Genomic DNA, 17,149 nt, shown 5'->3' on the forward strand with positions numbered 1-17,149 from the left:
ATGGGTTCGGGACTCAGGGTAATTGTCGAGGCACTCTTACTCTAACCAGTCCGACCTCTGATCTCTTGGGATTTGGGGTTAATATATGTGATCCTCTGACAACCATTCCGCGTTGTCAGAGTTGTCAGAGGAGTCCGCATGGAGGGTGGTGATCCGCGTGGTCATTCCGCATACGCTTGCTTGTATGGACTCGGGGTAGTGGGTATGAGCATGGACCGAGATGGGCTTCTCGGACCGGACCTAGCTTGGATCTGTTCTGCTGGCCCGGGATGATGCGTTGAGCGGGTTTTGGGCTGTGACGGGCTAGCTAGGTGGTGTCAAGGTGTGGGCCTTATTCTTAGTCTCGGTCTGGTCCACCAAGCGGATCCGGGACCGGGTTATTCATGACCCAAACCTTATTCTTTACAAGGGTCTTGTTCACATGGCCCTATCACATTTTCTTCTTAGCTGATGGGTGACTGTCTTGGTCCGGTCGATTCAATTCCCAATCTGATTTGAATTCAGTGCCTTCTCAATTGTGATATGCATAAAGAGCAAATCATAACTAGCCTTCTATCACTCCAATCAAGCAAAGATGATCAATTTGCGACCACATAATGCACATATCTTGATATCTCTGTGCATTTTTAATTTTGCATATACTCATTATCTAATCTTATGTAACAACTACTTTGTAACTTTTTTGCTTTCCCTCTTCAGTATAAAAAAAAATGTGGGGATGAAAGAACCCGAGACGAACTAACAACGGGTGATCACGAAAGAAAACTATTTCATATTAGGGCCGAAAAAATGAACAGGCCTATCTATAGTCTGAAAGTTGGGCCGGAAAGAATTCGCGTGGAACCAATTGCTAAATAAAATTAACTTAATTCCACAAATAAGCCCTCGATCTCCTCTCCTCTCGTCTCTTCTCCCACATCAATCGATCAAGCAGCTGAGAGAGAAACTGTGAGAAGGAACAAGGGTTAGTTTACAGCGGAGGCATCATGACGGAGGCGATGGTGAGAAAGAAACCGGGAATGGTGAGCGTCAGAGACATGCCGCTCCTCCAGGACGGACCGCCGCCGGGAGGTTTCGCGCCGGTGAGGTACGCCCGGCGGATCCCTAACAGTGGACCCAGCGCCACCTTCATGTTCCTCACCGCTTTTGGTGCCTTTGCCTGGGGCATGTACCAGGTCGGCAAGGGCAACGAGATCCGTCGGTTAGCTACATCATCACTTTCCAATCTCTAACAGTTCTTTTGTTCTTTTTATTAATCGGAAATGTTTAGCTATGGGTTAATAGATGTCGATCTGTCCACATTCTTCCTTTCTGAGAATCTGATTGTTGCTACTGTAATTACAATTAGGACTTATTGTTTGTCTTGTGGATGCCTTATGGGAAATGCATAAATACTTGGAGATGGAGGTAGTTTTGTGTAAATTTTATGGAACTATTCTGATCACAACATAAATCAGCTGCGCCTTTATATTGTTGTAGTTCTTTAGGAGGTTTCTGCAGAGATTTGGTCAAAAATATTGACATAACAATACTATTTGGTTGTGCCAGTGCAGTGACTCATTATTACATGAATATTTCACCGAGACTCCTGGTATGAGCAAACATCTCATCATTCATATCAGCATTCTCAGTGTTGAATAGTTTCATAGTTGTGCTGTAGTTCCAGAAACCATATGGTGTACTTTGATGATGATGAATAGTTTATCCCCTCTTCACAAGAACTGAATGTTGTGGGGACATCAAAAACATCACATAGAGAAGTCTTCAGTTTAAATTTTACTATTATTGTTTTTTTGTCATGACTGAGGATTGAGAAAGTTACTGACGTTTTGACAAATGTTCAGTTCAAATTTGACTTCATATTCTTGAATTATTGTAGTTTTGGGATCTGCCTATATATGTATATATGGGCTCCCTACTTGTGAAATCTTCTGGTGGACATATTACATGGCTAACATTATTATTTTTCCATGTGTTTTAAACAAGTTCAGTGCTTATAAGGAAGAGAAACTCGCTGCTCGTAGTGCTATAGTTCCTATACTTCAAGCTGAAGAAGATGAAAGGTGCAATCATTTTATTCTAATTATTTTTTTCTTTTAGCAAAATAAAACCAACATTTGTTGTATTTCAAAAGTATGCCCAATGAGGTATTAACAAATAACACTCAAACCTTTTGTTGGTATGACGGCTAAGGTAGTAAGGCATTCCCGTTTAACAGTGAAATACTTTCCAACAACTTTAGTAGTCCTGTTTTTCAGTTTAGACAAACTGAATTGTGTTGTAGCTAAATATACTTACATATGGGTTTGTGAGTTGCATAAAGGCTGTATGAAGAGATTATAGTTAATATGGAATAATTACAGAGATTCCGTGCTTTCTTTGTATCTTCTTTATTAAGAGAAACATTATTGGCCACTGGCTTTGTACTCATTTGCTGTATTTGAAATCATGAGAAACATTTCATGTTATTACCATAATAGATGAAATATTGGGTCTGATTGACCAGAAATTCTTTGTATCGGCAATGATTATAGTCTTATATTGGCTGCTAGCTGGTTTTAATACTGCATATTAACCTGTCAATTTGAATTGTAGGTTTGTGAAAGAATGGAACAAGTATCTGGATGATGAGGCGAGAATCATGAAAGATGTGCCAGGCTGGAAGGTAGGGGAGAACGTGTATAACTCTGGTAAATGGATGCCTCCAGCAACTGGGGAGCTCCGGCCTGATGTGTGGTAAAGCTGCTTTTGAGTTTGAAGAGGTGCTTTTTTAGTTTCTCTCATTTTCAAACGAATCAGAGCACACCTTAAAACTTTAACCATTGTTTTTTTTTTCTGTGGTTTCTTTGTAATAATTGTCGAGCTTGTCTATTGGTACCTTTGATGATTATGTCAATTAAATGTTGCTCATGATGTCGGCTTGTAATGACCACTGGGCTTCTGTTGCTTTTGCATCTTCAGAATAATTTTGTTATACATGTACTTTCAAAGAAAGACTTTCATTTGAATCTGCACAAGATTTTTTTCGTGCCTTTTTATTTGCATATTTGCTACTTGCGTTTTTGTAAGATTGTTAAAACAAAAGACTTTCATATAGTTATGCAAGTAGAGGAGGGTTCAAATGCACTCAAATTTTTGTTCATCCAAATGCACCCTATCTTTCAAATCTTTTTTCTCCGTTTTCAAAGTTCGAATAATCAATCCGAACCGTTAGATGCGATCTATATATTAAGATGTGCTCGGAGACCAAATTTTACATTTTTTAGAATTTTTTTACTATTTATTAAGCCACTTTGAAAATCGCTGATTTTACATTTTCTGGACCATTGGATCAGCGATTTTCAAAGTGGCTTAATAAATAGTAAAAAAATTCCAAAAAATGTAAAATTTGGTCTCCGAGCACATCTTAATATATAGATCGCATCTAACGGTTTGGATTGACTATTCAGACTTTGAAAACGAAGAAAAAGAATAGGGTGCATTTGGATGCACAAAAATTTGGATGCATTTGAACCCTCATGCAAGTAATTCGTTAATCGACCCACTGCCCTAAAAGCTGGCTCTAATGCAACGGTTGAGACTTGAACCATAAAAAAAATATCTTGTTATATTTGCTAAAGCTGGGTATAAATCTGAAATTCTATTCCACAGATATTTCATCCAAATAATTTTCCAACTTGTATCTTTTTGGTTGCAAATAACGATTTTGTGACTGAAAATGAAATAAAAAACATTTCAATCTTCCTTTTTCCCACCGTTTTACCTTCCACTTGTGAGGACCCACTATTTGTCTGTCTGGTCGACAATTATGCTCTCATACTCGTTATAACATTTTCTAAGAAACGAGTTTCCACATTCCATTCGTTTATTGTACATATTAGTCTCAAATCCATATGCAATCTTGAAATAATAATTTACAAAATGCTAGCTTCGTCCGAGGATAAAAAAATACAAGTTTATGTTAATATAACGTTTTGATTTTCCCAATATTTGAAAAACTTCTATTACATCTCATTTGATAAGTTTCGTATACTGTGATTGAGTCATTGTTACATTCTCCAACAAAATGCCACAAATGGACCATACCTCCTCCATATATGTATGGGAAGATGGTCTTTTAACAGTTGAAAAATCATTTGTACCATTAAATAATATTTTAAACAACTTTGTCATCCCTTCTGTATTATTTCTCTCCGAACTAGGAATATTCATTGAAATGTTATTTCAAAACTTTAACCCCCATCAACTCTCTAATTTTTACCAAAGGTGTCTGAATAATCTTTATACCAACATGAAATTTTTTACTATGGGAATCAAACATAAATGAAGATCAATCATATAAATTTTTCATGCTGCAAATAAGGGCTAATTTCACAGAACTCGTAGTATTTTAGTCTAAATTAAATAGAAAATTGTGTATACATATAACTTTTATGAAAATTGTGTATACTTACAAATTAAATTTTATGATTTTTATAATTTTTTTTACTATTTTTAGATAGGTAGAAAATCACTTTGAATGGTCTAGACTTTTTTTTAAAAATTGTTGACGGAGGATGACAATAAGGTCTAGAATTTTTTAATAAGTGATATTTTATCTATCTAAAGAGAGAGCAAAAAAAAAAATATAATAAATGTAAAATTTGATTTAAAATTACATTTTTATATAAAGTTCATATTAAACGGTTCACATATCGGCAGTATACATAGTATCATAGCCTCCCTCACTAATATTATTATACTAACATTTCAGATCATGTCTATTTATGCCCGAATAAATGATTCAAAATAGTGGTTTCATACCACCTATGATCTACATATCAAAATTTTGTAAGAAATAAAATTCCAATTTTTTTTTTGGATTCGAAAAACTAACCCTATTTAACATGCAAATATTTATATTTTTTTGCTATTTTAAAGTCATTTTTAAATATCTAAAAAATAGTAAAAAAAGAGAAAAATAAATAAGGACCTGATCCGCAGCGAGTTCAGATCCAGTAAAGTAACTCAATCTTTGGGTTTTAAATCAAACCGTTCGATTCGAATTCGTAATTATTTATCCGAAGTGGAGTACACACATCCAAAAAATATATTCGCGAAGCAATCTCGAGTGACGAATTTGAATTGAGTTACTTTAGGAATCCGGACCCATCCGCAGCAGGATTCATATTGTCTTTGCGCCCGAGTCCAAACATCAGGAATTTGCATCCTCTGAGATATCTCATATTTGCACGACTTTTTGGAAAATCTGAACCTTTCAAATACGTTCTGCACGAATCTCGAAGCTCAAATAATACTGGGTCCCTGAGCTACCCCCGAATAGGCGGCGGACACGTCGGTCACGCAAAAGTTGAGATATCTGAGAGGATACACACTGTAACATCACATCGTTTACTGAAGCGACAAGTCCTAATCTGCACCTTCCGACCCGAAAGGACGGCGGTCACGGCCCGGATTTCATATACCTCGCAATTGTTCCTCCCCGGCCCCTGCCCGGCGTGGATCGGTCCGACGTTCCCTACCTACCCGCCTTCTCTCTCTCTCTCTCTCAGAGCCTCCTTAATCACAACATCCCTCTCTCTGAAATTCAGGAATTAGAATAGAGATGGCGGAATCATCTCATTCGGGAGGCAAGAAAAGGAGCCGGTCCGAGTCTGAAGAAGAGCCTGATGTTGATGCAACTTCAATTCAATCCATCCCACTAGGCATAATGCTGTCTATTCCTTTTCCTTTTCTCCACAAAAGACTCTTTTATGTTTTTGTTTAGTAGTATCAGTAATTTTGACTAATTTCATCAACCTTGAATTACAGAGAATGACCTTACATTTACTGATACTTCAATGGCTCTTCAGATGATGAGGGCGCAATTTCCAAAACTAGATAAGGCATGGATTTAATTCAAAAATGTTTCATAAAGAAGTTGAATTTTTGTTTATCACATATGTTGTCAGAAATGTACTGATTTAATAACATGTCCATTTTAACACGAGCTAAGAGCTTAGAATGACTGAGATTCTGACCAGTACATACTGGTACAGGTACACAAACCAAAGGGTCTCTGCTGTAGGTATGCCAGTACCTACATTTTAGATATCAAATAAGAAAAGAGCAAATTTTAAATCATATAATGAGTAAATTAAGAAGGGCTGTATTGAGGGATGGTAATCATTGAAAATAACATAGAGAGAATTCAATTGCTTTAAACACCTTGTTTATATATGCACCTGATCATATACTTGACAGGTTGTGGTACGGCCTTTCATCCTGAGGTCGCAACTGTATAGCAGTGTCAAAGACAGGACCCAAGTTGACAGAGAGTTGGAGGTTTATTTTTTCATCTTTATTCTCATATACTACTCATCTCTTTGCTTTTCCTTACTTGCATACTAACCTCAATGATGCAGTTTGTGAATGAAATGCTGCGAGCTAAATATTTCTCGAAAATTGCAATATTGATTGAAACCTTCTATTTTTTCTTATTTCTAGTAGTCATTGAAGAAAGAGGCGGTTGTACGTGTGTTTAAGCTAAACACTGGGACAGATGACAATGCCATAATGTTCATGGATGATTATTTAATACAGGTTTGTTTTTTATTTTTGTCTTATTTTGTTTAATTTTAACTCTATCGGTAAATTCTGTTACCAAACTATGTTGACGTGATTTTTGACTTGTGCTTGGATGCTACTTAATACGCTCTTTCCTTTCATTCTATGTCCTTTCTTTTCATTCATTTTTTTTTCCCTTTTACTTTTATGTGAGAAATTGTATAGACAGACAATGCTGTGAAGAGAGTTGATGTAAAGGACAGGGAGCCAAGTGAAGTATTTGGTTGGTTCAAGCAACATGTCATTAAATCTAAAACAGATGTTACCATTTCCCATCCCGAGCTGGTAAGCAATATACAATTCTCAGTCAAAGACTTATATTTGGTTTACATTAGATGGAAAACTTTTATCAATTGACTGGTGGATACAATTAGGTTAAGTGCCTTTTTGTGTTTCTTTCCTTTCTATTGTGTTGGTTCTAGGTGAGAGGTATGTTACCTAAAATAATCTGTACTTTGGTGTCATTCTATATAGCACAAGGACCTGAAAAATTCTAAAAGGACTTTAAGTATTGCATTGATTTCCAATTCTTTGAAGGGTAATATAAAAAATTAGTTCATTTTTCTGACAATCTCATCTTCCTGAGCAAAATCATAATACATTCCTTGGCTGTTCTTGTGCATTGCAGTGTTCCCTTCTATCAAATGGAGGTGATGTGACAGAGAAACATGTTACCTTACTCATCAATGCTGGTCTCCTTGTGAGTGAATATATCCTTCTGGATTAATAAATTATTTCTTACATGCTCATAATTTAAGATGGTTCTATATAAAGGTCTTTTATTACATATCATATAAATCTGTGAGTTCAATTTGTGCTGAGCTAGATAAGAACACAAATCCATTTTTGTTTGATAGGAAGCTTATCATCATTATAAACGGCACAACCAAAAATCCATGTTCCAAGTATGGGGACAATTGATTTGATTTAAACTATACTTTTATTTAGAAAAAAAATGTTTGCACTTTGCATCTTTATATCTTAGTCATACATATAAGATGAACATGCAATGAATATCATATCATAAATTATTTTTTGACAATAGGAAACAATTTGACCTTTTGTAGACTCGTCAATTGATTGATCAGAATTTGTACTGGTTTGCGATTCCAAACATTGGTTCCATATTGAAGGGTCTTTCACAGGTATCTTGTCTATGTCTGACTCAAAATACTTCTAGGGAAATTGCTGAGAAGTCTGAGAACGTTGGAAAAATCCTCAAACTTATTAGGAAAAAAATAAATTGTAGGGAAGGAAGGAGCTTGTATCCCTAATAAATCGTACAAAGTACAAAGAGATGGTGTTAGCTAATTTAGAGAAGAAAAGATTGCGGCTATCCCCACTTGACATTCGCTTCCATATTCGAGATCTTATTGGGTCGGGTCTACTTAAAACTGTCCAGAGCCCTATTGGGATCCTTATTCGCTTGTCCAGAGATTGACAGATCGTTCTCTTCTATTTAGTTTGTACCCTTTTACTTCACTATTTTTTTTAATATGTGATGTTACTGTTAATGGCATAAATTTTGGTGTTATTGTTAACATTTATTTTGTGTAATTGTTTGTCAGAGCTTAGAATGTTGACTTCTTATTCTTTTTCAAGGGCAAAAAGTACACTCAATCTGAGGATTTTGTATTATTGGAGTATGTTTTGAGTTGATAAAGAGAAAAAAAGCAACTAACTTAATTGGGAATATTATCTTGATATGGCTGAAAAAGGAAGGCCAATTAAAGGGCTAGATTTTGCCACTACCTGCCAGTACCTTTTTGTGAGGTTGGGTTCGATTTGAAGGGGGTGAGGGGGGGGGGGGGTTGGCGGCGGCTGAATTATCTGTATAATATCTTGATTCTGGTGATGGCTAATTTTGAAATACAGTTACTTGTTCAACTGTAAAACAAATGCAATAGAAGAAAGTAAACTTAGTTGATCAGTAACATATCATGGCTTGGGGCTCTACATATGATGTAGACTCCATCAGCTGCTCATTGGTGTTTCTTTCTGATGGATCCATAATAGATAAATACGTTATCTCACCACTAGATAGAATTAGGGGATTCCGCCTGATTATCTAGAGACTTCTTCTTCTATATCTTAATTTCAAGAATGGGACTTTAGAAACCAAAGTAAAGAAATAAACTGTGAAATTCTCTAATGACAGACTGTCTTAATTTGAGTGACTTTTCTATTTATTAAGGGTCATGATATATTTTAAATTATTGTAATCTAGTCTTGCTATTGATTGGTTGTGGACTTCCTATGATAAATCTTTTGTCAAAATCAAGTCACTTAAAAGAAATATGCTTAGTAGATGAATCAGCATAAGTGCATAACTGGTTTACGGGGAATACCCTCTGATTGTGTTTCTTGAAATTTCTTAACTTTATATATGAAGTACTTTGAGAATAGGCACATAAGTCACTGTCAAGGGAATTTTATTCCTTATTTGCTCTGTTTTTTTTTTTTTTTCAGAAATAATCTGCCTTTTACCATTTTTGTATTCCCATCTTCTACTGCTTAGTTGTTAGCTTTGTCCTCACATTAGGAATGTCATGGCATAGTCATTTGAATCCATTTGCACAGCTAAACTGGAAGTTTATTTTCTTTGTTCTTCTAGCATATAACAGAATGAAGTTTAAGCATCTAACCTCATGGATGTTTCTTTTTTTGTAAAATATTGCAAATGTAGAATTATTATTTTATTTACATATATTCCATGTGGCGGTGCATACTGTCTACCTTTTGAGGATCTCTTCACAATGTTTCTATGAAATTTCGAAATATAAGGAGATCGGGATGGTTTATTATGTTAGCTGGACGGAATAAACCATCTCGTCCAGCTAATTTCGTCGCCAATCACGAAAACTCACTAAAAGAAAAAAAAATCTTGGACGCGATAGTCCATCCCATCCAGTACTTTTCATAATATTTTTTTCCTTCTATTGTTCTTCTAACTCCAAAAAAAAATGAACAGTACTGGACGGAATGGATTATTCTGTCCATGTTTTTTCTTTTTTTTTAGTTAGAGAGTTTGTGTGTTTAGGAACGGGATTAGCTGGACGTGATGGTTTATCCTGTCCAGTCCAGTGAACAGGATAAACCCTTCCGTTCTTCCTATATTTCGAAATTTCATCAAATCATACCAATATTTTGATATTTTTTTATTTTCTATTAATAAAAAAAAATCAGGACATTGCCTTTTGTTTTTCTTTTTATTTCTTAAAAGGTAGCAAAGCTACCCATTCCATAACTGAAACAACCGTGTACCTACTATTTTTCTGTTAGTTTGATTGTTACTTTGTTCTCCTTTTTGGTATACTTAGATAGCTGGTAAAACCATTTCTCGGTTCGTCCATTTTCATCAATCCATGATCTCAACTGAATGCATAGTTTCTTGTAATTAATTCATTATTACATTTACAATGTAATGCTAACCGAATGCATTGTCAATTTATGATCCCTACAATTACATTACGTAATACCTATTTGTTGATTATCAATTGCCATCAGGCAGCAGTAACCATAGTAACAAATGAATTATTCGGGTTCGGTTCGGCGGGGTTAAAAATTCGTGATTCGGGTATAATTCGGGTATAATTCGGAAATAATTCGGAAATAATTCGTTTTTGTAAACACCAAATCAGTATAATTCGGGTATAATTCGGGAATAATTCGTTTTTGTACACACCAAATAATATACTAAAATACTAAAGTTGTAAAAAAAATATTGTTTCGTTCATTTTAATTTTTTTTATTAGTGTAAAAATAGAATGCTAATTACAAATCGATCAGTCATATTCCATCTATTGTTGAATTAATATTGATTATCACTTTTGAGGCGTGAATTCCCATAAAAAAAAATTGGGAACATAAACCGTGGAGGAATTCATAAGATGTTGCTTGGTTTTATAGTAATTTGATCAAATATCAAGGGCAAATTTATAAGTAGAGGTGTAAAAACAGGGGCCAGTGCATAGGGAGTCGGAGTAGGCCTGCTTTTTTGTCTTTTTCTAATTTTCCTGTCATGATAACTTTTCTATTTTTTCTGCCGCATCATGCGAATGCTACGCGTTTAATTCGTAAAATTCGCGAATTCGACGAAGTATTCGCGAATAGTTCGGGAAAAATTCGTTTAGCCGATTAAAACGCGGATTCGTTCGGCTCAGTCTTAAATACGATTTATTCGCGAATTATTCGCGAATAATTCGCGAATCATGTTACTATGGCAGTAACCTGCAATTGATAGTCTTATCCAATCATTTATCCCTAATTACTTTGCTTATTGATCGACAATGTCTCCATTCTTATATTAAGCACGTAGATATTCTGACCCGCCAATGAGTTTGATTAAAAGATAAAATTTCGGATTGAATATCAGCCTTCTGATCAAATATTCTGAATCTATGCATTTTTCTTAATGTGTTTTTAACGTGTAGAATCTAAATCTATTTAGCCATGTACTCACTACATGCAAATTGTATCATCTTTCTAATTGGTCTTGATTTCTTTTCATTTTTTTAAATGTTATTTAAGATATTTTTGATTTGATTGATAATTGATTGGTCATGTTTTCATTTTTTTTAATATCATTTAAGGAATGTTATTTTGTCTGAGATTTTTTTTTAATGAAAATATATCAAAAGATAAAAAAATATATGACATTTAACTTGTCATTTAGACTTAATTACTTTTTTTTTTTATGAAAATATATCATTTTGTATAAGATTTCTTTTTGTTCTCTTATAATACGTCCTTGTTGCAACCTATGGCACAATATTAGTATATTTCTTGTAACTCCTGAAACTTATTTGTTCAAATGCTTAGAAACTCAAGTTATTCTAAGGTGCCACTCTAATTTTAAAATTCATCCACACAGATATGTTTATTAGTCAAAGTAAGATTTCAGTCTCCCACAAAATACAAGTCAATAGCACAGTAAATTTCGACTAGTATTTTTTTTTGTATGCTGACCTAGTAATCAATTATGAAAATCAACGCCAAATTACTAGTTGGTGCAGTTATCTAGTCGCATAAATATATATGAAGCTATCTATTGTTCTTCGATTTGGCCTATGTCTAGGTATATATTTTTCTTTGTACTGATGAACCAGCTTCTATCACTTTGTCTGGTCTTTTTGGAGGGCCTTTTTTTATTTTTATTTCTTTTACTTTTTAAAATTCATAATGGAGTTATAACATTTATGCAGGAAATATGTTCGAGTGATGGGAGAAATTATGTAACATGCAAGTGCAATAAAATTAATTCAAATTAATTCAAATTAATTCTATTAGTAGTAGTACTAGGATGGGTGACCTCGGGAAGTCCTTGTGTTGCTGATTCCGGTTGGATTTTTTTTCTAGCCTACTCTAACTTGTTTGAAAATAAAGACATTGAAGAAGAAGCAGCAGGCCCATAGGCAATTCTATTAGTACTACAACCAATACCCTTGGTACTACGGTGGTGGGGTCAGGGTATTGGTACGCAGTAATCCTTGCTTTGCATAATTTACAGTGTAATGTTTGCAGAGTGGGTATGGTAATATATTATGATTGACATGTGCTACAGATTCATATTTTTATTTTTATTTTTAAAGTTCAAATAGTCATTCAAACTGTTAAACATAATTTCAATATAAAAATGTAGTTGGAAATCAAATTTTACATTTTTAAGAATATTTTTACTATTTTTTAAATAGAAAATAACTGCCTTCAAATGGTCTAGAATTTTTAAAATTAAGTAATTTTCTATCTATCTAAAAAGTTATTAAAAAAGTTGAACGGTTCAGATTGACTATTTAAATTTTGAAAACAAAGATGTGAGTCTATAACACGAGCCGCTCTGTCATGTTTACATCTTATTTTCTTAATTAGCACGGTTTAGCCATCCAATTGTGTTTCATGCAATTATATCATATTCCAAGTTTCATCACATGATGCTGACTTATTTAAACCTGGACCCTACCAAGTGGTAAGGCACGGGCCAAATATATATACTACTCGTTGCAATTATATATGTATCAAGCAATTAAATTACTTGCTTTGTCTCGTTGGGCATGCGCATCTCCTGTCACTAATCGTTGTTTTATTATTATCTTATATTACTTGGCCAATATACTTCCATATAATTAAGGTATGTGGGTCAATGTCTAAGCCTAAACAAATCTTGTAGACAACCGTTTCACCACCTTTACAAGGTATCTATCTGTACACCTATCTAGCAATTCTCTTTGCTTAATTTCAGCTAGCCATGTAATGTGTAATGCATATTTTGATCATTTTTGTAGCAACAATTAATTAAGAGTTTAGTTTGATCAGATGCAAAAGCACGAGCTTCTTTTTTGGGCCCATGTACTTGTGGGATGTTAAAACGGAGATTAGCTACACTAATTAAACATATGTGAAATCTGCATGGAACTGATCATCCTTTATAAATTATTATGCAGGTTAAGTACAGGAACTCGAGGTTTGCTAAAATCTTAAGTTCAATTTAAATTAAAATATAAGTCACACACATAGAATTAGGGAAGTGATCCTATAAATTGATCTTTTAATTTTCAACTTTGTTTGGGACATTGATCTGAGAAAATATTATTATGATTGTCATGTTATATATCCCTCTTCAAATTTAAGTATCTCAATTGAAGTAATATTAAACAGTAAATAAAGTCTTAATTGGTTATATTTTAAGTTTTTAACTGTCAACTCTGAAACACTTGTTAATTTTGATAAATTGTCAATTTCCTTATATAATTACCAACCAAACTATATAAAAATATTAGAGCAGAACTAGGATGTTCTTAAGCTCACAGAGCTCTTTGATGAATTTTGTTGTCCCTAACGACATCTAGAAAAGGGTGAATATGAGGCTGTTTAAAACTTCCAGTTAAGTATTAGCATATAAAAGCTAAATCTATATGTAAGTGTGTGTTAATGTGTAGTTCTTGGCGGAATCGAGAACTTGTAAATTAAAATATAGGGAAAATTGCTGGCGTGCCCATCTAAACTTTCAAAATAGCCAATATCCCCATATAAACTCAACTTTCTTTCTTCTATCCCCTTTCACTTATTTTATCTTTCATTTAATCATTTTTAAATATTAATTGACTTGAATACCCTTTAGTTAGAAAATCCAATGCCTTTTCATTTCACTTTTCTTGTACAACCGTTTAAAATGAAAAGATATGGAAGGCCGGTACAGGTACTGGTACATGATTGCGCTCTAAAAGTACAACAATTAATGGTACAAGTGCTGTTAGAGGAGTTCCAAACAAGACCTAACAGTGCTTAGCTAGTGCACTTTCAGTCTAGCTAGTGTAAATATAGTCGCTAATTGGCTAATTCTTGCCACTAATCTTTATAAAATGAAAAGATCTTTGGGTCTTTGGGGGTGGGTACCTTTCTTGGATGTACTGGCACCGGAAAATTTGATAACTCTAGTGAAATATAATCTCAAATGTTGCCAAGTTAAATTGTGCCTTGCGTGATTACCGAGAGTTGATATTTATCTTGACTTATACACTAGTTTTAGCTGCTTTTGATTCCTCTCATGCGTACCAAGAGTTTGTATTCCAATTTTTTATTTTGTTGGAACAGTTGACCCTGTTTTACTAAAGATGCTAAAGAATGAAATTAACCCAAGAAAAATGAGCATAAGAAACCTCATTTTGTTGGCTGAGGCCAAGGAGAAGAAATGGGGATGGTTTTCTTCTCCATCTCACTTAATTTACTTGATTGTATTGGCTTTTGAGAAACTTGTGTAGGGTCTTGGTAATATTATCCCAATGGTGTTGCAATGTATTTGCAATTGATTTTCTCACTAATTATTTTTGAATCGTGTTTTCACATCTGACTTTATCAGATAGATTTAAACATCTCTATACAATTTTTTGCATCTTGTGTGAGGGAGAGAAACGAACATGAGGGAAAATGGGACAGAAAGAGGCGATGGAGAAAGAAAGAAATATAGTGGACACCTCCAGTTATAGTTCAAGGATATATTGGTCAATTCATATTTTAAAATGATTAAATGAAAGATAAAATAAGTGAAAGGGGATAAAAGAAAGAAAGTTGAGTTTATATGGGGATATTGGCTATTATGATGTATTTGTGGGGATATTGGCTATTTTGAAAGTTTAGATGGGCACACCAGCAATTTTCCCTAAAATATAATAAAGTACAATAAAGTAAATAGATAGAGTTAGAGAAAGTAACACAAGAATTGATAATGGAGTCGGCCAACTGAAGGACGTCTCTAGGGCATTGCAGCCAAAACTAGGTGTGTTTTTCTATTACCTAAGAAGAAAGGAATACAAGTTGAAACCGGTGAGACAACACTCCAATAGTCCAAAAACAGAAAGGTGAGCACTACAGGCTCAAGCAGAGAAGTGAGCATACAAGGCTCAGAAGCAAGCACAACGGCTTGGAGTAAGTGAGCAACAAAAGACTCTAAGTCCAGGAAATCACTAACTTTCATTCTAATTTCTTAGTGGTCAATTTAGGGGAACTATATATGAGGTTGAGAGAGTTTTTAGGGTATTATCTGTCAGCTTAGACAGACGACATAGTCCACTATTTATAATGGGATTCAAAGGATTTGCCAACGACTTTATGCAGATCATAAGATCTACTGAATAAAGGATTAGCATATTTTTCTTGTGCCTAGTTTCCAGTATTGATCGACACGGTTAATTTGAATTTTGAAATTTGTCTGCAACCTTACAACGGTTAAACTCAGGCGGTCATAATCTTAGATCTACTTTACCATACTTTTGGATATAAATTAAAATTGAGAAAAAAATGGTAAAATATGATCTTCATAATCTTCATGATCTTAATCTCTATGATCTTCCGTAATCTTCATAATTTAGCATCTCATCAACATCAAATATTCCAAATGGCTCGTGTGAATCAACCATCAGATCATCATGTATCAAATCATTCCTTATAGCTTGAGTAGATCATGTCTTCGATTATCTTGTACAACTTGTTGCGTCAACTTGTCATGATATGTATCTTTGACTTGCTTTGACCTTCAGACATAACAACTAAACATGCATACATCTCAAACAAAGAACTGTAAAATTCAATATTTATATGTTTTGTAAATTAGTCAAACAGCACAGAAGATTACTTACAACAACAATTTCCCCTTTTGAGGATTTTCAAAACATATACCATTAGCAAGTAATTATTATTTTCCATGGATGTATATATCGAGTCCTAAATACAACAAATCCTAAGTCATAAAATACATACTCTAAGAGTTGATTCATGATCAAGACATATTTGTGAAAAAATTACGTAGGGTTTTGCCTTGTTTTCTCACATTTATGTTTAATTTATTATTGTATTGACTTAGTATTGTCCAAGTTTATGTTATAATGCAGAAACCATATTTTGGGGCTATTTTACATTATATGTAGCAAGAATCAAGTCGATAAAAAAAGCACAACATCAGTTCTACATCTCTGTTATGGACCACATAGAGTGATGCGGAGGTGATGCTCATTACAGACAAGAGATAACCAAAATCCAGCGAACCATTGTATGGTTACGGACCGTACCACTTTCATATGGTCCGTAACAGCAGACACCCTTTAGTGAATAACTGCTCCAGCTGTATTCAGATCAGATCCATTGGACTGAAGAATAACATAATCTTAGATCTACTTTGTATTCTTCTTGTATAGTTTAGTTGTGAGGAGTGAAAACATATCATTTCGTAGCTAAACATCTTGTTCTTAGGGCTAGGCTATAAATCTTATTACTCATGATGCTTTAAGATATATTTTGTGTTTGATCATTGTTTAGTCTTTTGTGGTTTGATATCTTTTGCACTTTATATTCAATCTCTCTCGATTTTGCTTTGTTATTCTAGACCGCCACTATGATGGCCACACATGGTAGATAGTCACGTTAGAATAACCAGATTTGGAAAGTGAGAATAAAAATACTAGACTATTGGGGGAGATCTTAACCGAAGAAGCCAATAATCGGATCCACAAAAGTATACATGGAAGTCTCAGTATTCGTAGACGAATGTCGCATTGTCTTGCCTTATTGGGAACACCCTATAAGATAAGCCGAAGGACCTGGTCAAGTGAAGGTTATGGGCTAATCACATATCTACTTGTACTTCTCAAGTCAAGCCTTAACTGGAAGGCTTGATTGGTAGTGTGACTGAACCACGAAAGCGCTAGTCACTGCGATAGGATTAGAAACCCTCACATACATAATTGAAGACCAACCCAATCAAACTAAAGTAAGAATCAAAGCGGATTGTAGTAACAACGGTGTACCGAAATCCTAGGAATCCACATCTCCTTTTAACTACTCTATTTTATCTTTCGATCTAGAAATAAAAAGTGCATCTTTGATTCAACAACAACTCTCAAGATCTGGTTTGTCTAGCCCATTAGCGGATCACGATTTGATTACTCAAGATGGATAATCTTATTCTCTGCGGATCGACACTCGATTATACTACTCGATAGGATCACGCGCTTGTGATCTGATCAGAAGTACAAATATAAATTTAAAAGCGCGT

At 34.4% G+C, this 17,149-nt stretch overlaps 3 protein-coding genes across 3 annotated transcripts in view; all 3 read left to right on the top strand.

Moving 5' to 3' along the window:
• LOC144543788 (autophagy-related protein 18c-like) overlaps positions 1-15,686 on the top strand; it is a 49,002-nt gene extending 33,316 nt beyond the window's left edge. The window contains exon 7 of the transcript XR_013508075.1: positions 15,675-15,686. The gene's annotated coding sequence lies outside the window, so the exon portion shown is untranslated. The remainder of the gene's footprint in view (positions 1-15,674) is intronic.
• Positions 880-3,017, top strand: LOC144543790 (NADH dehydrogenase [ubiquinone] 1 alpha subcomplex subunit 13-B). The gene is made up of 3 exons (XM_078292192.1): positions 880-1,201; positions 1,992-2,063; positions 2,596-3,017. The coding sequence occupies exons 1-3, from the start codon at positions 987-989 to the stop codon at positions 2,738-2,740; spliced, it is 432 nt and encodes a 143-aa protein (XP_078148318.1). The 5' UTR covers positions 880-986; the 3' UTR covers positions 2,741-3,017.
• On the top strand, positions 5,384-8,226 carry LOC144543844 (Serine/Threonine-kinase). Its single transcript, XM_078292279.1, has 8 exons — positions 5,384-5,705; positions 5,812-5,885; positions 6,244-6,324; positions 6,490-6,582; positions 6,772-6,891; positions 7,235-7,306; positions 7,674-7,751; positions 7,856-8,226. Exons 1-8 carry the CDS (start codon positions 5,606-5,608, stop codon positions 8,045-8,047), a joined length of 810 nt encoding a protein of 269 aa, XP_078148405.1. The 5' UTR covers positions 5,384-5,605; the 3' UTR covers positions 8,048-8,226.
• Positions 15,687-17,149: the final 1,463 nt, after the last annotated feature.

Source organism: Carex rostrata, chromosome 25 (genome assembly GCF_964058835.1).
Source record: "Carex rostrata chromosome 25, lpCarRost1.2, whole genome shotgun sequence".
Classification (NCBI taxonomy): domain Eukaryota; kingdom Viridiplantae; phylum Streptophyta; class Magnoliopsida; order Poales; family Cyperaceae; genus Carex; species Carex rostrata.

What these genes read in the sequence shown, in the direction of transcription:
- LOC144543790 (XM_078292192.1), top strand. Translation starts at nt 987, where the DNA reads ATGACGGAGGCGATGGTGAGAAAGAAACCGGGAATGGTGAGCGTCAGA. An exon ending in AAGGGCAACGAGATCCGTCG is followed by an intron (nt 1,202 to 1,991) that starts GTTAGCTACATC and finishes AAACAAGTTCAG; the next exon opens with TGCTTATAAGGAAGAGAAAC. An exon ending in CAAGCTGAAGAAGATGAAAG is followed by an intron (nt 2,064 to 2,595) that starts GTGCAATCATTT and finishes TTTGAATTGTAG; the next exon opens with GTTTGTGAAAGAATGGAACA.
- LOC144543844 (XM_078292279.1), top strand. Translation starts at nt 5,606, where the DNA reads ATGGCGGAATCATCTCATTCGGGAGGCAAGAAAAGGAGCCGGTCCGAG. An exon ending in AATTTCCAAAACTAGATAAG is followed by an intron (nt 5,886 to 6,243) that starts GCATGGATTTAA and finishes TATACTTGACAG; the next exon opens with GTTGTGGTACGGCCTTTCAT. An exon ending in TCATCAATGCTGGTCTCCTT is followed by an intron (nt 7,307 to 7,673) that starts GTGAGTGAATAT and finishes GACCTTTTGTAG; the next exon opens with ACTCGTCAATTGATTGATCA.